General features: G+C 41.1%; 3 protein-coding genes across 3 annotated transcripts; 1 reads left to right on the top strand and 2 right to left on the bottom strand.

Moving 5' to 3' along the window:
- Nucleotides 1–1104: 1104 nt before the first annotated feature.
- CUNH18orf54 (chromosome unknown C18orf54 homolog) lies at nucleotides 1105–8576 on the bottom strand. The gene is given in 7 exon segments (XM_088527881.1): nucleotides 1105–1201; nucleotides 1792–1865; nucleotides 3113–3221; nucleotides 3873–4023; nucleotides 5282–6043; nucleotides 8245–8539; nucleotides 8541–8576. Coding segments are annotated over 7 exon segments (1524 nt in total).
- A 1157-nt stretch (nucleotides 8577–9733) lies between these two features.
- On the top strand, nucleotides 9734–16126 carry STARD6 (StAR related lipid transfer domain containing 6). The gene is made up of 7 exons (XM_088527856.1): nucleotides 9734–9858; nucleotides 10231–10324; nucleotides 10454–10503; nucleotides 13184–13310; nucleotides 14305–14422; nucleotides 14979–15072; nucleotides 15422–16126. Exons 2-7 carry the CDS (start codon nucleotides 10235–10237, stop codon nucleotides 15573–15575), a joined length of 633 nt encoding a protein of 210 aa, XP_088383982.1. The 5' UTR covers nucleotides 9734–9858; nucleotides 10231–10234; the 3' UTR covers nucleotides 15576–16126.
- Nucleotides 16127–16812: 686 nt separating this feature from the next.
- POLI (DNA polymerase iota) lies at nucleotides 16813–24001 on the bottom strand. The gene is made up of 9 exons (XM_088527855.1): nucleotides 23915–24001; nucleotides 23158–23322; nucleotides 22834–22986; nucleotides 22145–22381; nucleotides 21306–21484; nucleotides 20922–21013; nucleotides 20089–20222; nucleotides 18442–18644; nucleotides 16813–17652 (listed from the first exon to the last, which is right to left on the bottom strand). The coding sequence occupies exons 1-9, from the start codon at nucleotides 23949–23951 to the stop codon at nucleotides 16822–16824; spliced, it is 2031 nt and encodes a 676-aa protein (XP_088383981.1). The 5' UTR covers nucleotides 23952–24001; the 3' UTR covers nucleotides 16813–16821.
- Between the last annotated feature and the right edge of the window lie 1209 nt (nucleotides 24002–25210).

Here is a 25210-nt window from a genome sequence, read left to right as displayed (position 1 = left end):
CTCCCATGCCCAGCACTCCAAGGGCCACCTGCCCCTGGGCATGAATAAATGGGTGGTTTTGCTGCCCTCCAGGCAGGAAACTCACCGTGATCCATGCCGAGGCGTGCAGGAGCTCATGGAAAACGTCGGCTTTCCTTCCGCATCCGAGTTCCTTCCCTAAAACCTCCCCTCTGCTTTAAGAGGTAGGAGTTACGCAGCGGCAGTTGCAGGGCAACGTTGGGTGGTTGGTACATTCCTGCCCCAGCAACGCAAACAACTTCTGCAAACACGTTTCCTAGGAAAGGGGTTTTTGGGGTTTCTCTCTGAATTTGCTGCTGCCAAGAAGGGCCAAGTCCTACCCCTGTCTCCTGTGCTCACGGTGGCATTGCTGAGCTCATTCTACTCTTAGCTAAAACCACTTTTCTGCTTATTTAGGATAGGATGAGCTTCAAAAGCCCAAGCCAAGGAAAACTGAAGGGACTTGCCATGAAAGCAGCAGTCTGCAGGTGGAGCCCATCCGCTGTGACTTGTTCTTTGCTCCCAAACACGAGTTCTTCGCTCCTGAACGAGTCACCTTCTCCTTCCAGAGAGCCAGGCCTCACTGGGATGTGGAAAGGGCGCTGTGGAAAAGACTTCAGTCTGGTTACAAGACATCTGATAAGCATGCAGCTGGCAGAACACAGAGCACACGATTACAACTTAAAGCCCTGTCAAAGAACAGCACTAAATATATGGCATATTTCTTCCTAAACCTTTCTGTTCAACTCCTCACATGCCTCTCAGCTCCCACTTCCTGATAATCCGTGCAGTTAAGTAATGACTAGAACTGGCCAAGCACTTTAATATTTACAGTGTTTATTTTTACAAAGACACAGAGATTCTTCCATGAAAGCATTCGTATTATTTTAGTAAAATATTCTCTACAAAGATCTCTCTCAACACATGTTGTATTGGAAACATGAGTAATTTTTGAAGTGGTGCATGCACAATAATGAAAATGGGTTGAAATACTGAATAATTCTGCCTGAGAATCTGAGCTGGTGCAGCTGCCAAAAAAGATTCAGGCCCCCAGATTATTTGTTACACAGTATTTAAAAGTTCCTAGATATTAGCTTCACAGATTGCTCATTTTTGTTCATCTTCTTGGTGATCATCAGTTTGCTCCTGCTTGTTGCTGGTATCTTCAACAAGGCTTTTAAGACGAGACAAATGGTGCAAAGCCCTAGGTGAGGAAAAAGAAGACTTTTGTCACAGTGTACATACAAGCACTTACATTTAAAACAGCCTGATTTCTTACCAACAGTTTAACAGTTTGAATGGTGTTAGATACAGTTCTCACCTGCAAGTCTAACTCTTGCATTCATTCTATCTTAAAGATTATAAAATACACTAAGATTAAAGCAAAAATGCTTTTCTCAAAGTTCAAATATGTTTTCTCAAATGCAGGTCACACAAATAAGCAGTTTCTACTAAATTATTTAAGTAATAGGTTATTTCACGTAGCACATTAAAGGCTGCAAAATACATCAGAACACAGCTTACCAAGACAAAGTTACAGTTTTTAATTAAAAAAATCCTTTTATTTAACATTGCAGTATAGCACTAGACAGCAAACTGAGATTTGTTGAAGTAAATACGTTATATAATCAAAAGCTGTTTCCCATTCTGCCTTTTCCTAAACTTATTATTCCTTGCTGGTTTATTCTAACAAAGTTTATGGATCACACGACAAGCCTCTCAGCTAATTTATCATTTTTTAATGCACATCTTATGGAAAGTGAATGACAAGTCAGAGGGCAAACAACCACTTACTTCTGAAGAGAATTAGTAACAGGGATCATCTCCCTGTCGCACAGTTCTGATTCAGCACCTACTTTTTCAGAAAGCTAAAAAAAAAGAACAAAAAAAATATATTAATTGATGAAAAGGAAGCTAGTTTAGCTGTAAGCATGGGATTTTTATTGCACTTTTCATTGAATTGTGAACAACTCTATTGTACAATTGTAAAGTAATTCACTGGGGAGGAACCTAAGATCTCTACTCCCACCTGTGCTGCTCTTGTTGAATTCCAGGAGGTTTCTGTTGGCCCTTTCCTCCAGCCCACTTGATCCCTATGTAGGGATCATTTCATTCACTCCTTAGTGTAAGCTTTACCAGGTACAGGAGATTTAAGAACATTTAAGAACTTTACAAACAACTTACAAAGTGACAATAAAGTCCCTGAAATCACTTTGAAATCCAAGGAGCACAAAACACAGACTCATCGACTCTGAAGCAGCACAAGGACAGAGCATTTTGGAATGTCCGATTTTCCTAAATATTGCTCCATGTCTCCCAAAGCCAAGGATTAGCTGGGATGTCGTGGGGATGAGAGCAGCTCCCTCAGCGTTGTGAGCCGGCGCTGTCGCCACCTCCTGGGCTGCAAACGCTGCTGGTTTAGTCATGTAATTAGCATCTACCCAGTAATTATGCACTCAATGTTTGGAAAAATGCAAATTAAGTCAAGGGGGCAGAATATATGGACACAAATTAATAATATGCTGTTCGACTAGAATGCTGAGTTCAGTGTTCATCTCATCTCAGAAAGAAAAAAGCTAACAGAAAGGGTTCATTTCATTAAAATGAAAGAGTGAATAATATTAAGTTTTCTGAGAAAGAATGGGGTAAAAATGAGTAACTGAGAGTAAATTGAATCTATGATCCAATTCCAAGACAACAGTGGGAATAATAAGAAATATATTACATAACTTACCTCTTGAACTTGACTCACAGCCTACAGGGCACCAGCAAGGAATTAGTAGCACACACTAACAAGAACACATTAATAACTGAAGCCCTTCTCCCTTTACTTAATATTATTTAAAAATAGAGATTGTAAAAGTAAAACCATTACTAAGCAAAGCATTTTACTGTTGGATGTCTTTATAATCATAACTGTGATCAAGCGTTGGACTATAGGGTTTAATTTAAATAATTCAATATGCTGAAATAAACTAAATTAGTGCAGTTTCACTTTGTGGTTTATATATTTCAGCAAGAATGACAGCAATTTCACAGGCATTCTCCATTTTAATATTTACTGGTCTAATGTGTTTGGGGCACTGTCGTCAATAAAATACCCAGCTTTACTGACCTTATTTTTGTTTTTTATGCAGTCTTCTAGGAATTCATGAACAATAGCTGCCTTGGAGAGCTGTAGAATATCCTCCTCGTCCTCACTGCATACAGGCACGGGTGGTTTGCTAAAGAAACAAGAATGCAGTGGGGAATAAGAGATTTATAAACTAAAAGAAGTGTTTTAGCATATAGCCACTATAATGGGAGCAGATCCACTGCCTCTGTGCAACCCCAACACCCCTCAGAACTCTTCTGGGTAATGGGAAACTCACAAAGGCAATGCAAATATCCTCTTTTTCATTCTAAATAAGGAGTTATAGGAACAGCCAGTGTTGATTTCTAGCATTCTTTGGACCTATAAAATAAACTGTCCCTTCCTGAACACTGGAAATTTCACTCCCAAGAGTGCTCCAAAATTTCCCAAGGCCACACTGCCTTTTTAAAGCACACACCCATTAGCCAGTAAGCTCATAAACTATTAAGTCTAACAATTTAAGCTCCCTTAAATATTTTTCTCTTGAAGTCATCACTTTCTGTGTTAAGGATAAAGGATATAAGAGGCAGTATTTAAAAGCAGCAGAAAGTAATACTGATAGCACTTTCTCAAGCTGGTGAAAAAGGGAAAGCAGGGCATGAATCTCCTGACCTGGAAACAGCACTTCACAGGAATCTAGCTATAAATCTTTTATGTATATACCACAGCGCTGCTGCTTATATACAAAGGCACTAAATACATTATGTATTTGCATAAAAAAAATAAACCTATGTTTACTTACAAAGCAACTGGGATATTTTCCCATGATCTTTCTGCTTCCAGTATATCTGTTGTAGATGGACTGTCATCAGTTTTCAGAGCATTTGACAAATCGTCAGTTGAAGTCTCCAGAGATTCCTCTGCCTTCAAGAGAAGGAGCTCGAGTTGGTCTTCTAAAAAATAAAGATACAGGCTGTTCAACCCGCTTCAAGCTGGCATTATTTCCACACTATGTTCAGTTTTACATAATGCCCAAAGAAAAATTCCTACAGATGAGTTACCAAGCACTGGAAATATTTTACAGATACTGTAGCCACAACACAGATCCTTTGCTTATCTTCATATGACAGTAAGGCATAAAAATCATCTGTACCGAGTGGGATCTGAAAGGTTGTTGACAGAAGGGGGTCTAAAGTACTCAAGCATTTCTCCTCCTACTTTATTTAATACAAATATCACATGCAGCATTCAAGATTTGTAACAGTATTTTTCAAGTGCTTTCATGTTGCAGAAAATACAATGAAGACTATTGCACAAAACAAAGTTAAAAATTATATATTGATACTGTAAATTCCTTGGTTAATTTTCCTGTTATTTTATATAGGTTCTTCTACCTGGGAGACTAATCATGTAAACATACACAGGCATATTATATATAAACTCACACGCAAAATTCACATTTAAAAATATGGTGAGAGAAGCACTCGAAATCACAGACACATTCTCATTTGTTTTGTATCTATCCTGTTCGTGGTTGATAGAAAATTCTGCATGAAAAAAATGGATATAACCATGTCTTAAAACCATAATTTAAAATGGGAATTACAGATGCGAAAGTGATTAACACTTTGAGATACTAGTTTGGGATATCAAAGTTATATCTAGAGAATATCTAATGATACAAAGATTGCTGCTAGACAGCAATGTCCCGTTACAAAAAGGGGCTACCAAATATAAGTGTTACAAATATCTCCTGTTCATTGTGCAAAACAGGTACAAGACTGCATGATAAATGATACTGCTTAGCAATGTGGCAGATTCATCTACACTGTGTTTAAGAAACACTCTCTTCCAAGTCAACACTTTATATAATTACTTCGGTGCTTGAAATTCTATTAAAATATTTGGAATTAATGTTATCTTACTGCAAGGTGCTAAGCACGCTACTGCAATAAATATTCTTTGCTATAAAGAAATACTTAAGTATTAATTTGAGTATTATCTGAAAACTGGAAGTACAGCAGCTGTTTGACTTGGTCAGCTACTAGTAAATGCTTTTAATCATTTGTCAAACAAAAAAGGAGTAAACAAATCCACTGTCCAGTGCAGCCCAACTAACACAGGTAATGCTGGGATTTAAAACACGAACACCTCTTATTTATTTAGACACGTCCCCCAAAATTGACAAACACATTTTTGCAATGCGGTTACCTCTGAATGGCTGTTTTGTGCGTCTCAAAAAGGAGTCACCAAATTGGAAGCAGGAGTCTGGACTGTCAGAGCTACAACTTTCTGCTACTCCGTTATCACCTGTTAGATCCAGGCAACCCCTGTGTTCAAAAAATCCATCGGAATCCTCTTTATCCGTGGAGTGCCTCTTGGTCAGAATCTCTGAACGTTGTGAAGAGGAAGTTTCACGTCGTATATTAAAAGTTGGCCCATCGCTTTTATTAGCTGAATCAGAAAAAAGGTTAGGACTGCTAAGCCAGATGGGGTAGTGAGAATTTGGGATACTGCTTATCCCTGACACACTTAAGTTGGACTTCCCACTGGTAAGCCATCTTGGGTAATTCTTTCCAGGAAAAGCACTAGAGTTCTCTTCAAAAGAGAAGGTTCTTGGATTTTTTTTGGAAGAGACAGAATGGTACCTGTGAGATGCACATGTGCTGTGCTTCTTTTTGTTGAAATTTCCATGGAGCTGCTGATTAAGAACAGATTTGTCATTCTCTTGGAGACGGAATTCCTTTTCGGTATCAAAGGGTGAGGTTTGGTAAGGGCAGGAAGTTGACTTTTTTAGGGATCGTCTATTCCATTCGTAATTTTGATGTCTTGATTTAAAAGGACTGCGCTGGACAAAGGGCCGAGATCCGTCGGGTGGGAACGTTAACAGGTCATCTGTGGTGACACTGACGGAGTCCGGGTCACGCTCGGCCCTCGGACCCCATCCGGGACGTCCCCCGAGCTCCTCCAGGGCTGAAAAAGGAACACAGCTCTCATCAACTGCTAAATTCCACGTGGAGAAAAATAAGACTTTTGTAAGATTGAAAATGAAGCACCAAATCTGACTGCATTATTCACCTGCAGGCACTGAATCCAAGTTCTTGCAAGAGTGATTCCATTTCTAACCAGATTCACGAGAAAAACTTACCAGCTGAAACTTACTCCTCCTTTCACAGTACTCAAAAAATAAAGGTTCTAACATATCCTATTCTTACTGTATTTGAACTTCACCTTAATCTTAAGTGCTCAGCATCTATCCCTTTACCTGATCCTGATGAAACATAAAAAACTTTAAAAAAAGCAACAATGCAAGTATCTTCAAGCTACCCACTTCCCAAAAGCTCCCTTTTTTTCTTACAATCACACTCACATTTGGAAAAGCTGCAATGTCTATTTGCAATTAGAAAAACAACTTCCAGAGATAATCATCTTCTCTGATGCATCATGCACAAAAAAGTGCTTTTCCTAAATTGGGAAACATTAGAGCGTTTTTCTGAAACCTTGTTTTTTAGCACAAAGATGATTTGTACAACTGATTGCTTTGGCTTTAATGCATACCAAGTTACTACAACAAGACAAATACTTTTTTTTAAGATTAATTACACATCTTTATCAATTTGATGCATAGTATAAACTCTCCTTGGATGGCAACTTAGCTAACATTCCAATGATGAATACTGCAGGAAAAGCAAATTTCTAGAAAATATAATTATGTAACAGTATAATTGATGTTGGACAATAAACATGTGGATTCTACAGTCATATGACAACTCCTCACAGGAACTTTTGACAGCATCATTACTACTGAGTTATGGGCAGAACCACTATGCTGAAAAAACCTCCAACTTCCTACAATCTATTTTTAACTACACATTTGGAACTGTGCATTTTGCAAATACATCCCTAATATTTCTGCCTTAATAGTCAGACTTCTTCCATGCAGCATAGAGATTACTTTTCACATATTTAAATACAGCAAATTTACTACAGCAAAAAAAAAGACAACTAAAGGCCAGCCAAGAGGCCTATACACTTATTTCATGATCATGCAGAAAAGCACATACTATCTAAGACTAGAGCTGGATGATTCTCAGAGAAGAATTATGGCATTAAATCCTTATTTTTACTGAATACGCTCTGATTTACAAAAATAGGCTGTCCTCAGCTATTAGATGGAAGTAATTTTTTTCTCATTTTCACTCAATATTGTAAGAAAGCTGTATACAATAGACACCTGTAATACACAGAAATAAAGAATGAAGCAAATGAGACTTAAGAATAACAGAGAAGCCTCAGTGTAATGTATGAAGAGATGATGTCTTTTATAGAACAATTTTTCTATCATAATCAGAACGCTTATTTTTGCTGGCACTATCAATCAAATTTAACTGGAGGGTGATTTATATTACAAAACCATTTTTTGGATAGCTCTATTCATGAAATGAGCAAAAGAAAGGTGTGAAGTGAGGAAAATTACAGCCTAAAGAAGAGAAAAAATATCAAGTATGCTATCAAAATTGTCCTTGTCAATGCAAGTGTAAACTAGCTCAGGCACAGTTATCTACTCTCAATCTTCTCATACAAGTTTAAATATTTAATTAAATATCCAAAATATTTAATTAAATATCCATTAATTGAAGCCAAGTAATAGATGAAAAGCAAATTCAAATCCGTTTAAGTTTACCCCTAGGCCAAGTTAGTTTAGACTGCAGACCTAAAAGTACATTCAGGGCAAAACAATAAATAAGAAGCAAATTTTGTTCTAATTCCTGAATACGAAGCAAGATTTAAGGGAGCTCTCTCCATTTATAACATTCTGATGTTACTTCCTATGGCAAGGGAACTGGGATTTTTGTCGAGACTCAAGTTTAAGCCATGATTTACCTTGTTTTTAGCATATAGTCAACTATAGAAAACACATTTCCTACTCTATGCTCTGGAATTTGCCACTGCATCCATGAGTGTGGTCACGAGCTCCGTGTCTTTCACAAATTTACCAAGAAAGAATCACAGAGGATGACAAAGATTGCCAGGCACTGCCAAATACCATTTGCTACATCACATATTCCTGCAAGCAGCCGTGCAGGAAACGCTCCTTCCCTAAAACTCAGCTGATAGGACGTTGTTGCAACAACATCAGCAACAAAATGACAACACCGGACTAAAAGACCTACTTGTAGAAGATGTCACATATCTATTTTTGGTGCGGTGCTTTGGAAAAGGAGCGTGCTTGGGAGTGCTTTGATTTATACAGATTTTTCCAGTGCTTATTTCGGAAGATGTGAGGCTTAGATCAAAATCTTCAATATATGCCTCCAGGGCCTCGGATGCAGAGCTGTAGAGCTTGTCCTTGTAGTGAATCACGCTGCTTGTGTACGAATTATCACTGTCAATGCTGCAGCTTGCCAGAAGGGAAGACACCGTGGAGTCAGGAGAGATGGCCATGGATTCTTGTAAGGAGTTTGCCACAGTGATTATCCAGCTCTTTATTAGAATCTCCACTCATCCTCCCAAGCAGTCTAAATGTAAAAGAATAAAACAGTAAATGAGCACTTTCATTGAACTTCCTTCACATAAACTGAACATTATATATGAGTTCTATTTTTATGCTTTTTTTTTCTCCCTAAGAATCACTATTACTGTATGTAAGTCTGACACATACACATGTCACTGCTGGAAAAATGAAAGGCAAAAAATAAAGCCTCTAGAAAAAGAAAACAGAACGTTTAAAATTGCTCTATTTGGGCAATTGACAGCACAGCCAAGGCAAGTTGGGTTTATAAAACCATAAACTGAAGAGCTTTAAGTGCAGGTTAATTCCAGGCACCACAGTCAGAGTTTTTATGGCCACTGAAAGAAACTCGGTAGCTCATTTCCTTCCTGCAGGTAAAATCCCCTGCCTGGAAACAATCTAAAACAGTGCTGAAGAAGAGACGTCATATAACAAGGAAGAAAAAACTACTAGCTTTATTACAGCAGCATCACACGCACACTGTGCAAACACGATGTTGTAAGGATTTCTATGATTCAGCTGCGCAAAGGACAAAGGAAGTAAGGTAAAACAAAATAACAGCATAAAATAATAAAATAAGGGACGGCAAACACCCAAACGACGCTGGGCGGCGGTTATTCACCACAGAGAGCCGCCGCGGGGCGCCCCCCCGCCGCCATTTCCCGCGCAGCAGGGAGATAACGGGAATGCCCAAGGCGACACGGTGCCTCCCGCCGCCTCGCCCAGGCTCCAGGCGCCCCCTTCGCCCCCTTCGCCCCGGTGCCCGCCCCGGTGCCCGCCCCGGAGCGCCGGTCACCGCCCGCACTTGCCGCGCCGCGGTTTGAAGGCCGCGCGCCGCTCCCCAGAATGGCGGCGCGCGGGCGCGGCGGCGGCCGCGCGGCCTTGTGGGAGTCGTAGTGCGAGCGGGGCGCGCCACCGGGCTGCGCCGGGCGCCAGGACTACAGCCCCCAGCATGCCCCGCGCGGGCGAGGCGGGCGCGCGGCCTTGTGGGAGTCGTAGTGCGAGCGGGGCGCGCCGCCGCGCCGCGCCGGGCACCGGGACTACAGCTCCCAGCATGCCCCGCGCGGGCGCGGGAAGCGCGGGGCCGTCGCCGCCGCTCTGAGGCGGCCGCGAGGCAGCGCGGCGCTGGCGGCGGCCGCTTTGGCGCTCCTGGCGGGCGGCGGCCACTCCGGGGCGCCCGGCGGCGCTGCTGACCTTGGGCCCGCCGCCCGCACCTCCCATGACAGGGAGCTCCCCGGGCGGGTAGCGGGCGCGCCGCGAAGGAGAGGGTGGCGAGGTGAGGGGCGCCGCGGCGGCCCTGGCGGGGGACGGAGATTGAGGGTTGATGTGGTAAAACTGTATGAGCACAGGTAGCTTTAACACTAGCTTTAATATTAACGCTAAATAACGCGGGGAGAGCAGCGTGCCTCCCGAGACGGTGAAAGTCCGTCAGTGTTAAGATCCACTCCAAGCAGCTGCTTCTCAGGACAAAATATGCATGAAACCCATCTATAATTTCTCTCATTAAGGGCTTTGATTTTTGTTTTTTTAATGGTATATAATGGATAAGAAGCAGCTGATTTGATAGGAATAGTGAAGGCTCGTTGAAGCCTGTGGAAAAGATACAGGTAGATACAAGAACTCAAGCAAATTGCTTTTAAATTTACAGATAAATGGACTATAAGAAAATCACGGATGAAGTTGCAAAAAAACTTTTGTCGTACCACCAAGATACTTCAGGATGGAGAGTGATAAAAATTTCAGTAAGAAAATGTTAATACTATTTCTATTGCATCTATTTTGTTGTTAAAGAGTGCTTACAATTTCTTTTTGCTTTAAAGAATAGTTGAATACTTTTTATCAATTCCTAACAAACTTTTTTTTTTTTTGAGAAAAATGTTACAGTTGCTTCAAAACCTTCAAAAGAGTATTCAGGAAACCTGTAAGTACTTACATTTTGTTTGTCATTGTAATGACGATGAACTTCACTCTTTAAGGGTGCCACTAGCTGACTAGAAAAGCTAATTATACCCTATTCTTCCTAAAAGTGTTAAGTTAAAATTTGTTGGCTGTAAAAAAGCTGCTGCGTGTTGTTACGCAGGGTCAGCCACAGTGCTGGCATCGAGAAGAGATGGGTTTCCCAAGTAATTTTCAAAAATGCTCTGGAGATTAAATGTTGAACAACAGCTATTATTATGGAATAAGTAAATGTGGAAGCACAATTTTAGCCTGAACTTGGCAGCTCTTCCTGGCAGGAAAACTCTATTCAAACCATTGCATTTCCATTTCCCTGTCCACCTCTTTATCCTTATGAAATGACTGCTATCCACACATGTAAACATGCTTTCTCACTCTCCCTTATCTGTCCTTTTTTTTTGTTTTGCACTTCTTTCCAGCATCTGAAACGGAGCACATTGGATCAGCAATGAGAGGCTCACGCAGCCTCTGGGGCAGCAGCTTTAAGCTATGAATTCTCTGAAGCTTTTGTTAAGGAGACGGATTTGGCCCAAAGAGTGGAGTTAGGTGAGGCAGACCAGGCTGGTTGTCACAACTTGCTGTCACCAAGGGAGCTGGTGCTGCTCCCTAGCAATGCTGCCCTCCCTCCCTACCCCTCTCTGCAGTCCTGCTTCTCCTTCACGATCCCTTAGTCATCCCTTAGTCATCTCTTAGTGACCAGAGTGGGGAAAAAATTCATCCAGAAAAGATGGATATGTGTGAAAGGAGAAGCAAAAGATGCACGCATGACATGGCCTGAGCTTCTCTTTTTTTTTAGTTGCCTAATGGTTGTTCAGTCATGTGAAACATCAATCTAGACAGATAAACAGTAGAGAAAGTTCCCATCTGGTCTTTTTTTCAATTATTTAAAATCCAAAAATCTATTTTTTTTCCTAAGAGTTTTAATAACAAAGTTATTCACTACAGAACTCAATGCTGTAACAGCACTGCTGAAGAATCGTACTGTAGTACTATAATGAAAAATAGCCGTACCACCTCCTTGGAAAACGTTAAGAATACTGTTATTTTAATATAAATTTGTATAGTTTAGCAGTGGCATTATCTCTTCTCCAACTCAACATCTTACCCAGTACAGGTGAATACAAGTGAGCAAGAATCTGGATGCCTAGAATTCTTGGCCAAACTTGTTTCCATGGAAGAAAAAGATATAGTCTCAATCAGTCACATAATCATTTTAGCTGTACCAAGTAGCTTTGTCTGAGTAAATTCTTTGCAGTTAGAAGAATCACCATGGTGCATTCTGCCCTTTTGTTTAGGAAGCCCCAAATCTGCCATTTCCTCTTTTTTTTTTGTAGAAATCTTTATATGGAGCTCTGAGGAGGTGCATTGGTCCTTAGCATGTTTGACATTGGGTGTTTATTAACCAGGTATTGCAAGTGCCAGCTTCCTTTTCAGTAACTGACAGGAGTATTAACAGTTTGCCAGCTCCCAGGGGTCAATATGTGATCTGGTAGTGAAAGCAAATGCAAATCCTGCCCTCAGGTAGGCCGAGTGCCCTTCCTTTTATTCCAGCACTTGTATTTTTCAGAGGTCTTGCGTAGAGGAAACCCTTCTGACTAACACTGAGTTTAGGAGAGAAGATATTACAGGATGGAGGCAAGAGCTGCTCACGAGATTGGTAAACACGATAAGTTCACGGCAGCTGTGGCAATAAAGGGTGTATCCAAATATTCATACGCTGATTTTAACTGGCTCTGCCACAGCTTACATTCCCTGTTTTTCAGCAGATGTGAACATGTGTCCCATCATCATCCGTACCTGTTGTAGCTACTGGAGAATCAGGTTTCCGGAGCAGACACGTACACCCACACAGCACTCGCTCCACCAAGGCAGTAAATTGTTGCAGAGTGCAGAAACATACCTGTAATTTTACAAGGCCCGCTGTGCTTGGTTTTACACCTGTCTTTACATTTTCTTTCTTTTTCCTTCTCTCCTCCTGGCTTACATTCATACATCATCGGCGTCTGCGCGTTTCTGGTCTCATGAAAACATTTATGAGCACGGTCTCTTCCTGAGCACATCTGGTTCCTGCAGCATCCTTCCCCTGCGAGGGTAATTGCTGCCCGTGGGTGCTTAGCCGTGATTCAGAGTTTCTCCAGAAACTGGATGTGAGAACTGGCCACGTTCGTGAGCAGCTGCCAGCGCTGCAGGAGCTTCCTGCTTCCTTGCTAGGGGCTCTGTTTCCCACCCGAGCCCCTTCTCGAGATTCCCGGAGGATTATGGACCAAAATTTGAGAAATGCCAGAATACACTAGATTACAAATCTTCTCACTGTTTGTTGTCAATATCAAAATGGATTTTGAAAGTTTTCATCTGGAAAAAGATAAGTTAATGGATAAGTATTGTTACACCTGTTTGAACAAATAGGTTTCTATCTAGCACTTGACAATAAAAAAGTCATTTAAAATGCCTGCTGTCAAAAACATAATATTCTCACAAAAGAGTTACAGAAGAAGTATTGTTATTTGAAGTTCAATCAATCCAGCAAGTGCTTTAGCTCATTGTAGCCCGGCTTAACCAACTGCTAGATCTTTACTGTTGTATAGCTCCTTTTCTAATTCACAAATGGGAATTAATAATTTGCTTTTGTTTTTTATAAAACCCAGATACCGTGGAGAAGGGATAATTAAGGAAGTCCCTAGTAAAATTATTCCTTTTATGTATCTTCCTGAATATCGAAACAAGTGGGACAAAGCCTTGCAATCCTACACGCTGTTAGAGAAGATTGACCAGGTAATACAATAATTTCATTGAATGATTTAAAAAAAATCTTTCTGCCTTAATTGTTGTGATTAAAAAGACTTCTCTAGGATTTCAATATGAAATATATTCTAATTCGGTAAAAACTTTTTAATTTCTAACTGTGCTAGCTGGTATGAGGCAGGTATGAATCGTGTTTTCTCCTAACCCTTTAGGAGTATTTATTATAAAATAAATAACCCTGAGCATGTCAAGAATTCAGTGGATGGGAAACATCAGAAGTCTCCATCAAGTCTCTCATCAAGGATGAGACAAAATCAGAGCAAAACTGAGAGAAAGGACCTTTCTCTGAGTTAGTGTGGCTAGCACCAATTAAAAAAAATACTCTTCTGGCTTGTCGGGGGTAAAGCAGGCGTTTGAGAAGTTAAATGTACAAAATGCAAATAGCCTCAGGACTGCTTGGTTGTGTTTGTGTGGAAAAAAACAGGTAATTTTTATGTGAACACAACTACTATAGACAAGAATTTGATTGCACTCTAGGGAATCCACAGATGAGATCCTTCTTAATTTATGTTAGTATTATAGATGCTATAGTTGGATACTGTCATGCATTCTGCTAGATGCTGAGCTATTTTAGATACACTTAAAGTCAGGGGTAGCATGGAAATTGAATTGATCCTGTACTAGTGCGGTGAAATACTGCATATTCAGAATTCCAGATCTTTTTGGCTTCCCCATGAAAAGTATCAGCTTGTAGCTAACCATTTGAAAGAGATGGCCCTGCAGGTGCTTGAGAAACGGCTGAGAACATATTACCCCAGTGTAAATGACTCAAATGTGTGACAGCGCTCTCCACACTGAGAAAGCAAAAATATTCCCCTTTTCTGCAAAGCTTTCACTTCTCTCTGCCCTGGATCTGCCAGTTTGTCAGATTTGTGTAGATTTGCAGTTTGTATAGTGCTGCCCACGTAACTAAAACTTGGCTTCTTATCTGTTAATTCAACAAATGACATTTATTTACTTGTAGGATACCGGTGTATATCACAGTGTAACACATAGTTATGGCATGGGACTGATCTCATCACGAGATTTTGTTGACTTGGTGCATGTTAAACCCTATCCTGGTGGTATCCTTACAACTAACTGTAAGTCTTACAAAACTACTGCATGTTTATGTATTTTTGCTGCAGTCTGGCAATTTTAATATGAATTGTTAACCAGTTAGTTCAGCGGCTCAGTCACAGTATATAGTATTTGCTCCATGTGTGGTCATACCAAATTAACAAACCGTTTTTTTAAGAAAATGTCATATTGCAACTGCTAAAATTGATCTTTAGAAAAATACTGTGTTCTTTATTCTAACACAATAAGCTCTTGACACGTCTGCTAGCAAACTGACTACTTTGTTCAGAACTAAACCACAGCGCAGCACTAGGTATATGCAAACACATCTCAATGATAATACCTTTGGGCATACCTGTCCAAACACCTGTAGAAATTTCTACATACATTGAATTATTTGCACAAGTATTTCATGTCATTTGGGCATTTTGCCTACAGAATACCATTACTAAACATTCTGCTGATCATGTTGTGGCTTTTTTTTTCTTTTATATAAAAATTCTCTTCTTGAGTCACATTTTATATATATAAAATAACTAATTTGATGCTACTTTTTTTTATTTTTATGTGGCGATACAGCTGTGAGTGTGGAATATTCAGGATGCCCTCCCTCTCCTTCTTGTGTCCGTGGCTTTAACAATCCTTGTGGGTATGTGTGTTCACCCTTGCCAGAGTAAGTATTTAAATTCACCTTATGTTATTATCTTCGATTATTCAGTTACCATCTCTATGCAAAACTTAATAAAAGCCATATAGGAGCTTTTTATTGAGCTAGTTATGGTCCAGGGAAACTTCACTGTTTCCTGGAGGTCAGTTTTCTGGCTCAATCTCCTTTTGAAACTATTTAAGGAACCTCATGAGATGCGTAATAGCTAAAGTTCCCATCGTGGGAACTTTGTCCATAATTCATTCTTTCATATGAGTAATAAGACTTCAGAGATGGACAATCCTAACTGGCATTTCAGTTTTAGCAGCAAGAGCAGGGAGTGCTAATTGAAGGCTTCTGTTCTTTTTCATCCTAGGAACCCCGAGCATTCCAAGTTAGTTGTATATATTCAGCCAGAATTAGGCGGAATGCTTCCCTACTCTGTGGTGGAGACAGCAATACCTACTACTCTCATAAATTTAATCACAGAAACGAGAGCTGGATTGAAAGGCTTGAAAGACCATAATTAAACACAAGTGAAAATTAATACGCACTTATGCCATGTGCATTTTGATCTGGATTAATTTTTAATACAGGATGAAGTTTAGTATTTTAATTGTGGATTATGTGGAAATGTGTAAAGCTTATCTGTTAAATATTAAATTATGAATGCTATTTTTTTCTGCTCTTGGGAGTCATGTCAGAATTTATACTGAAGTGCCATCAAAAATACAGGATCTCTAGCTTTCATTGTAATCCCGTGATGTTTTGTAATATTTTTGCACTTTACATATAGTTACGTGTGAATATGGTGGTGTAAACTATGGCAATGTTAAAATACAGTAATCAAAAATATTTTACCATAGCTTTAAACACATTTTGATATTTTTTTACCTCAAAAGTATGTACTTTTGACCGACATAAGCAAATATCCCGCATACTACAGATTTTAAATATGTTTATTTCTACAACTGTGTAACAGCAACTAGCTCCTCTTTCAGTGTTTTGGAATTAAACATCCAAAAAGTCGCCTTATGAACTCAACTTTATGGCATCTCATTAAAAGCTGCTCTGTAACTCAGTCGTGTCTTTTCATGAATCCTGAAGACCAAAGCCCCAGGCATTTTTTATATGCTGCACACTGTCCAGGAATAGTCTGGTGACACATTTTATATACATATAATATTATATCATAAGTTTATATATATATGTATATTTATTTCAGCCTTAGCCTTGTAGTCTAATGCTTCTAGTTACCAGTTAATGGCAGGAAGTATTGACAAATCTGGCAGAAAGTTTACCAGTCACAGAAGCAAAGCTGTAAGCTAAAAGAATAGTGTGTACCCAGATTTCAGCTCTAGAGCTTCCTGCCCTCCCACATGGCTAATAACACCAAACAATAAGTAATACAAATCAACAAAATATAAATTCAAAAGGTGTTTTTCTTCCCTGCAGGCAGTGTGTGACATTAGTAACAGTGAATACACAATGGCATTTTTTCCAAACCGAACTAGTATTTTAGGACAATGTAAGATTTATCAAATTGTGCTTACAAAATAAGGGGCAAGTCTAAAAGTCTTAAAGAAAAACAAGATGGGCTAATTACTCTTTAAACAAACAAACAAAAAAAACTAGCAGTCATTACGTCTGGTTACCAAAATATACTTTTAATATTTACATCTTTACAATCTACATTGTTTTCCATAAAGTGAACTGTCTTTAGTGTCCATTCTTGTAGTGCCTATTCTTGTAGTGCTCCTTCATTCTGAAAGTGTTTCATTTTGGTTTAAAATATCGTAGTAAACTGTTAGACTGTGACAGACATGATGCTGTATTCTTTCTTCCTCTGTTTGCTTTAGGCTTTTCAGGGCGTTTGCCCACAAACATTTTGGATGCGAGTTCTTGATTCTTCCATTCAGCTAACAGTTCTGCTTGCACAGTTGCAGGGAGTTCAAAAAAAGTCTCTGGGTCAACATGAGGAGGAAATGCAATTCCCTCTCTGTTCCCAGAGGCTTCAGCCTCAGAGGTCATTCCAAAGGCTTGCTCATCCTCACCCAAGCCAGGGGCAGGCAGAGCAGTTTGGCTGGCTCCAGCTTCCAGAGCCAGCAAGTCTCTCTCTCTGAAATCCACAGGGTTCTTAGGCTTTTCTTCCGTATCAGCATCCGGCAGCGTATTTCCAGGATACTTGGAAGAACAACTGGCGCTGGCGCTGTGTGCCAAAAGGCTTGCAGAGTCACGAGCCCCTGTGAAGTGTATGCTGCACCCCGGGGCGTTCGTGTCATTGCTTACTCTTTTGGAACTTGGAGAAGCGCTATTTATCTCTTTTGGAAAACACAGTGATGGTTGACTAAAAGCATTTTCTGTGGGGATCATTTTTCCTGTTCTTTCAGAAATTATTTCTTTCTTAATATCTTCTGGAAGTTCCCTGAAGACTTCCTGGTCAATGTCATCAGGAGACCAATGAAATGGAAAGTTGGGAGTTCCAGCCTTTCTTTTACGGCTTTGCTTTTCTTCTGAAGAACTGGTAATACACATGGGTGTATTTCCAGTTCTGTTGAAATTCTCATTCCAAGAACTTGCCTGTCCTTGTGAGACATCTTCCCTTTCCTGGGATATGAGAGGCACATAGATTAAAAAAAAAAAAAAAAAAAAAACACATAAGCTCCAGTGTGTAGAGCTGTGTAGAGCTCTGTTCAATGCGGAGCAGGAATCAGAAGCTCAAGCAGATGAGAAGCCAGGGCTAGTGGCCAGCAGAGAACTGAATCTTTGACTGATTTCTAGTCTGAACAGGGAGACTTACGAACACAGAGAAAGTGGGATGATCAGATCACTCTAAACGCATTTTTATAATAGCAACAAGATAGATTACAAACATCGGTGAGATTTTATCTGAGGTAAAAATTAAACTTCAGGTTTAAATCAACTCCACCTGAATTTGATCTGTATATGGCTACTACATAAGTATTAGCTGCAGCATTTTCATGTAAAATATGGAAAGATACATTGGCCGAGTGGCTTGTTGTTTCACAAGTGCTCAACAGATGGTGGATCTTATTTGAATGAAGAGCCAAATTTGGGGATTAGTTTTGCAAGACATAGGTTGGGATTTTTCCCTGAGCAAATTCTGTTCTCTTCAGTGTAAAAGGTCAATAACCTAGCTGTCTGTCCCATTTAATCTGCTCTGATTAAATCTGTTTTAATAGTAACTAATGAAAGGAAGAAAACCTGTAACATTTGCTCAAAAGACTCCAAAGGAATCTTTCTTTTTACTACAAAAATGCAATTTGTGATCATAGAGCTCCAAAGCATTAAGCTTTAAATCTCTATCTAGAGACAGAAATATCATCTCAGAACTTGTGTATTCAGAAGGAATTGTCTCGGTGTCTTTCAACTTACCTGGATGTTTTTACCAGAGGCTGAAAGTGGGGACACCTCTGTTAGATAAAAACCAATCGATCCTTTCTTGCTGCTAGGAAGATCTTTGAGGTTGGAGAAGCAGATGCTCAGAAGAGTGAGATGAAATGGGAGCTCTACATTTATCATCTTGCGAAAGAGCTTCATGAGGATGTCAGCCAAGGGGGGTATTACAGTGCTGCTTTCTAATGCAAACAGTGCAGAAAAGAAACGTATGCCACCAAAAGCTTTCTGTAAACAACTGAAAGAGATTATGATTTAAGTAGCAAAGTACAAAGGCAAAATATTAGGCACTCTTAATTTTACATCCTGACCTTTCATCAGTCGGCATGTGGACAAAAACAGGGATCAATAGTAACCCAAGATGACTAAAATATAAATAAAAACACTATTCTTAACATCTTGAGAGTATTTAGTATTTACAGTACCATATACATCCCATGAGGCAACACTTATATTCACCTTGGAAGATAAATTTCTCTAATATTAAACTAAAAATCTGCTAAAGCTTTCCAAGATAGCCTGTTAACATAACAGTCCAAGAGATTTTTCCCTAATCACTGTGTCACAGGTCATTAACATTTTGCCCTGTCACGTATGCCCCGAACTGAATATGGAGTGTTTTTCTCCCCCAAAATGCTGAATCTTACCCCAGGAAGGTAGCTTAACATTAGCACTTAGGTTAGAAGATTCTTGCCAAGCTGAGTAGGGTTAAGAAATGATCTAGCCCTAACAAAAAAGGCCTTTCCAGGGCTACGTGTTCATTACATTAACACTGGTAATAGCAGCACAGCTTACTGGGATTTGCATGACTGCAGGAGACAATAATTTTCAGGCACTTGCAACGTAACAGGAATCTACAAACAATTTAGAAGTGAAAAGCTGCATCGAATCTCAGTGGATAATCTGGGACAGTGAGAGGTAATTTGGGGATTCATAAAGCAACTCGGGGAACAGCGATTCTTTATGCTGCTGTAGCAGTGATTCAGATTTACCTCCTCACCCCCTATTCTGAATTGAAGTGTCAAATTAATTGCAATTGCTGCTTAGGTTAGAAAGCTTAAGTTTGAGAAAGACGAGAGCTATATGTTCCTCATTTTAAAAAGTACCTCAAAAAGAGACATTTTACTATAAATTCCATTTATCTGGGAATATAATTCAAATCCATAGAAAAGGCAAGCAGATAATTAATGCAGGAAGCAGCATCTCCCACCCACCTTCCACTTTAATGCTCCTAATCTGGCAAAGCTGAGTTACAACTTGACAGTAACACAGAAATTCACTGTAGGAAGAATGTATATATATTTTTAGCGTATCTCATCAAGATATATCCATTACAAGTGAAGGAAAAACTTCCAACTATTAGGTCTAAAGAATGTTATTCTGAAACTAAGTAAGGGATTTTTTCAGCAAAACATATTAAGATTTTCTTCTCAGCATGCACTATGACAGTCATCAAGCACTGCAGTAGGTTCATTAGCTCTTTTCAAAACATTCTCTCTACTTCTAGGTTTGTTCTAATGCTCATACTTGACTGCAGCACCACTTAACCAATATTCAAAATACAACTTTCAGGCAAGTTGAAAGACAGCAGCACAAAGTGGGTACTTTCAAAAATTCCAGGCTTACCTTTTCCAAATTTCTGAATGAGATGAGGTGGAATAGGACACTGACGGCTTTCCCGATTAAACCACTTATTAGTTGATGAGAACTGGCGGATGGCCAGTCTTACTGTGTGTGGTTTTCTTCCATCTTTGTGTATTCTAGAGAACATTAACATGCACAAAGCCATAAGCATTCCCACAAATATTTTTCAGGGGGCCAAGGAAACTGTCACAGCATCCAGTTTAAGTTACAAGGCCATTTAATGTAAACATTAGGGATCTCTCTCAATTCCTAAACGGATTACTATGGATTATAAGGGGAACTTTTGGTCCTAGCTGCATCCTGTATAATCTAGTATCTATAACTATGAAAATGAAATGAATATACTTTCCAGACTACCAGGAAAAAAAAAGATCTGCTTAATAGAAGACAAGTGTAAGTGGCGAAAACTAAGGGAGTGAAATTAGAGGAAGCCACACACTGAAAAGAAAGATTTAGGGCTTTTCATAGAAAATAAGGGAGATGAGGGAAGATGCACTAAAATACTGTGATACACCATCAGAACAGTAGAAAAGAATCAGCAAATGGAAAAAGGCACAAGTGTTTGTCAAGGAAGCTGCATGGGAATGGCACGGGGAAGGAGGATGGAAAAGACAGTTTTAAGAGGAAATTAAGGCAACACAGGAGGAAATCCATGACTTGAGACAAAACCAAAGCAAAGGGGAAGAGCAGTTGGAAAGGCAGGTGCTGCCCTTCAAAGGCATTTTAGTGGAAGAAATATTACAGAGTATATAGTATACCTTACATATGCTCAAAGTCCTTGCACGACACAAAGTCAGTCAGCAAAAGACAGTCACCTGTCTAGGAGGTTAACAAGCAGCCCTTCAATTTTCTCTTTAACTTGCACTTCTGATGAGCATTTTTTAAAGGAATCTTCTTCACTAAGGGACTGAAATTAAAAAAAAAAAGCCCTTACAATTTTATAATTAAAATTCTCATCAAATCAAGCATGCAGGATGAAATTTAAGATGCCTTTGACAGTCAGAGCTCAACTGATTTTAAGGTACATTATACCTTAGTATTTCCTAAGTTTTACCAGGGAATGTATATACAAACCTGTAGGAATTGTTATATTAAAGTAGCCCTATAAGTAGGAATCATTTCAATTAGTCTAGTGAAGCTGTATAAGAATCAAAGCATTTTTTTCCCTTTTAAGAAGTACTTCAGAACAAGACTTGTACCTGAGGAGGGCCCGATGGAGTCACCGGGGAGTCATCCTCTCCATAGCTGAGTTTTTGGATACGCTGAGCAGCAGAAACACCAAGTTCCTTCTCTAACACAGCAGGTGAAGCCGCTTGGAGATCACACACACTTTTAAGACCCAGCATTTCAAGGCGTTTACTAGTTTTATAGCCAATGCCTAAATGAAATGTATATTAAACACACAGAAAAGTTACTGAAGGGTTATTAAAAGCTGTCAGACCGATCAAACAAAACATCTACCTCTCCTGCTGGCAAAAGCATCCAGTAGCACTGGGGAAAAATAAAGGCAAGGGGGAATCTGCCACTGGAAAAGACACAGAACAAAGAACTGCCAAGGTCTGCAGTCTACATCATTATTTCTTGGCCAACAGCGTGGTGTCAGCATAGAGTAACTAGAAAAGTGCTTGCTCAGAAAATCATCTCAGGCTCCAACAGACTGGTTTAATAACCCTCAGCAGACTTTTTGGTCATCAAATTAAAAAAGAAAGCTGCATATAAAACTTAATGCCAGCCACAGTGCTTGCAGCACAGTAAAAATAAACTGGAAATTAAGTATTTTTGAATCCTAAAAGGATGCTGCAACGCTTCATTTTTAGTTGTGTCACACAACTGAACTGCTTTTGCAAAATAAAATCCAGAAGAGTGTAAGAAATGAAAAAAAAGAAGGCATCAAAGCCCTAAACACACCTCCAAATCCTGCCATTCCCTTTCAGGAACAAGATTGCAAAATTATTTGAGCTGCAGCTTTTGGAGAATCGTTTTTCTCCTACGGGTCAGAGCTCTCTCTGCTCTCATGCTCTCCGTACCAGCCTCTTACCGGGCACTTTGTTGATGTGCTCAAGGTTGCTCATGAGGGCCTGGGAGCTTTCAGGCAGGAGCAGGGTTTGCTGGTTGGGTTTGAAGGTCCCAGACACCAGCTTGGCCAGCACTTTGTTGGCAGCCACCCCGGCGCAGCCCGTGAGGCCCAGCCTGGCGTGCAGAGCTTCCCGCAGCTCTCCGGCCACCTGGGAGCCAAGGAGCAGCCTCACGTGCACGGGGTCCTGGAAATCCAGAGCTGCAAAGGAGAAAGCACACAGGGCTCGGAATGGAAGCAGTCACCCTGCTAAGTTTCTGTAAAAACATAGAGGGCTTTTTGCAAAACTGATGAAAATAAAATAAGTGTGGTCCCATGGGTCACATGCTGCTGCCATGGCTTCAGCATCCAAGCTTAAGCTCACTCGCAAAAACCCAGCAAAAAGAGAAAAAAGCTATTTTCCAAAAGCAGGGGTACGTTCTTCAAGAATAAATAATGTTTGGGGAGCATTTCAAATAGCAAATATACACATCAAAGGCAAGTTTTAAATCAGAATCTTGCATCAGTGTAACCAAATCAGTGTAAACCAGGTTTAGGAAGGCCTGCCAGTAAACTTCTACTACTCAGATGCAAACATTAGTGAGGAAAGAGCCTTTTGATGAAACCTCACAAGGATTTCAACTATTTCTCAGTAGAAAAAAGGCTCAACTCACCTTGGTTGTTGTATATATGGCCAGACACGCATACTGTGGAGCACCCACTTTGTTGGAGCCGTTTCAGTCTTTTCTCTACAATCTCTGTGATATCCACAAAGTTTTCATCAAACCCAAGCCTTTCCACCAGTGGACAAAATTCTTCCAACAAATCTAGGAGGAAAAGACAATAACCATGGCTAATTCATACGCAACCTAAAACTGCCCCCTCTGGACACAAGAAACCCAAACACAACGCAACAAAAAATAATATTACTGCACATGCATGTATGTGAACAGAGTTGAACAGAGAGTCTTTGTCCTCGGCTGAATAACAGTTTGTACCTGTAACCTTGTACGACATTTCCCTGTATTGAGTTAGATCCTCTCCATTAACCAGTGTCAGCTGAGGAAACTTCTCTTTAGCATCCCTCACAAGCATCATTTTCTTAATTTCAAGTTTTCTGGCTTCATAGTTACACGTAACTACACAGTTTTTCTGTTGCACACCTGAAAAATAAAGGTTAAGTGATTTTAAAATTCAGGTTTCGCTGTATTTCACAGAAGTCCGCAGTGTGCCACACCACTGCCAAAATCTGCAGTACGCATGCTTTGATCAGAACAGTGTTACAAAAAAAAGCAAGCAAACAAAAAAATACTCTTATTTCAGAAGAGAAAGATCGATCTCTTAAGCTACTGAGATGCTGATGGTGAGTGAAATGTTCTCACCGATGGTGAGAAGGTTTTAGCTCTTTTTTAGCATTTGACCATCACGCTCAATTTGGGGCCTTTTCAGACAGCTCTGTCTGGAAAAGTGCTCTATAAAGCAGTCAATTTAAGAAGTACTTTCTCCACTCATCCTGAACACTGATGGCATTGCATTTATTCCCAACTTCGGAATGGAATAAAGCACCTTCTGAGCGTGACAGTGCCAAAAGGAGCAGACCGGCCTGTGATCTTTGCTCCTGCAACCGCTCAGACGTTGGCAAGGGAGGGTTTATCGGGATTCCCCGATGGGAATCCTCCCTCCTTGCTCCCTGTTAAAGCCACGGTGCTGCCTGGCCGCACGCAAGCCCCAAGTTAAGCAGCAGCAAACTCCTACCCAAAGGTTTATCTCGCAAATCCGGATTCCGGAGCATTTCCACCTGCGCGTAGAAGCAGTCCAGGTCAATGTGAACGATCACCCTGCACGCCGGAACGCGCTTCCCGTGGCCTGCTGCGAGGAAGGGAAATAAAGATTACCAGCAGCCTCACGTACAACGCTTAAAAAAACAAGCTATACCAGCACAGAGATGCTATAAGAAGCTTTACATTACTTCTAGAATTTATGGACGTCATCAATCCAGAGCAACACTAATAATTAGCAAAGCGCTTTCTAGAAGTTGGAGGTGTTGAGGCTCTCCCAAGGGCAGCCCGTGAGGACTGAAATGGGGCAGCTAGCAAACAGCAAACCTTATTTTTGGGGGGGAAAAAAGGCTTTTTTTTTTTCAGAACTGAAAGGACTTCAGTTTGAAGCCAATGTTGTCCAAATGTTAGACTCGGCATCTTTTTTTAGACTTCGGGTCATTTCTAAATATTTTTTCCTCCCTCTAAATTCCTACTGAAGTCAGCTGAGCCGACTGGGGAAGAGAGGCGATTACCGGCAGCATCACGACGACCAAAATTCCTGTTTTTTAACACTAAACTGAGCTGCGGAGCCCCCGGAGGCCGCGGTGGCAGCGAAAACGCCCATAAACGCCCGCCGAAACGCGCAAAAGCAACGCGGCCGTCGAGCGGGCCGGGGCCGCTCCGCGCCCGCCTCAGGACGGCGCCGCGCGGCCGCCATCGCTCCCGCTGCCCGCGCGGCGGCCGCGCTCACTCGGGGCGGGCGGAGCGGCCGGCTGCGGGCGAAGCCAGTTCTCCTCCTCCTCCTCCTCGTCCTCGTCCTGCTCGCCGAGGCCCGTGGGCGGCGGGGAGGGCCCCTCCATGCCGCCCCGGGGCTGACTCATCGGCCGCAGCGCCGCTGCCCCGGGCCGCGCTGCCGGCGGCGCCTCCGCCCCCGCCGCTCGGCTCCGGAGCAGGCGGCGCCGGTGCCGCCGATCCGCGCGCGCTGCCCGAGCTCCTCGCGGGAAGGGGTGGGTTGAGACCGGGGATAAGGTCGACACGAACGGCCGGAGCTGCTCGGGAGGCGCCTTCCGCGGGCAGAGGCCGGCGAGGCGGCGCCGGGCCCTGCGGCGAAGCTCGGGCGCGGGATGAGGCGGCGCGGACGGCTCCTCCGGGCGCTCAGACAGCGTGGAAAGAGAAGAGCAAATAAAAAGCAGATAACGAGGGGCTCGAGTGTTGTGACGCGGCAGGCGCCGGGAGATCCCTTCCTGGTGCACGTCCAGAAAAAAAAATATTAAAAAGTCAGAATAAAAGG

This window comes from Tinamus guttatus, unplaced genomic scaffold (assembly GCF_059628265.1).
Source record: "Tinamus guttatus ecotype Peru unplaced genomic scaffold, ASM5962826v1 Tinamus_guttatus_pri_ptg000293l, whole genome shotgun sequence".
Taxonomy (NCBI): domain Eukaryota; kingdom Metazoa; phylum Chordata; class Aves; order Tinamiformes; family Tinamidae; genus Tinamus; species Tinamus guttatus.
Note: the sequence above shows the minus strand (reverse complement) of the source record. Positions and strands in the feature narration are given on the sequence as shown.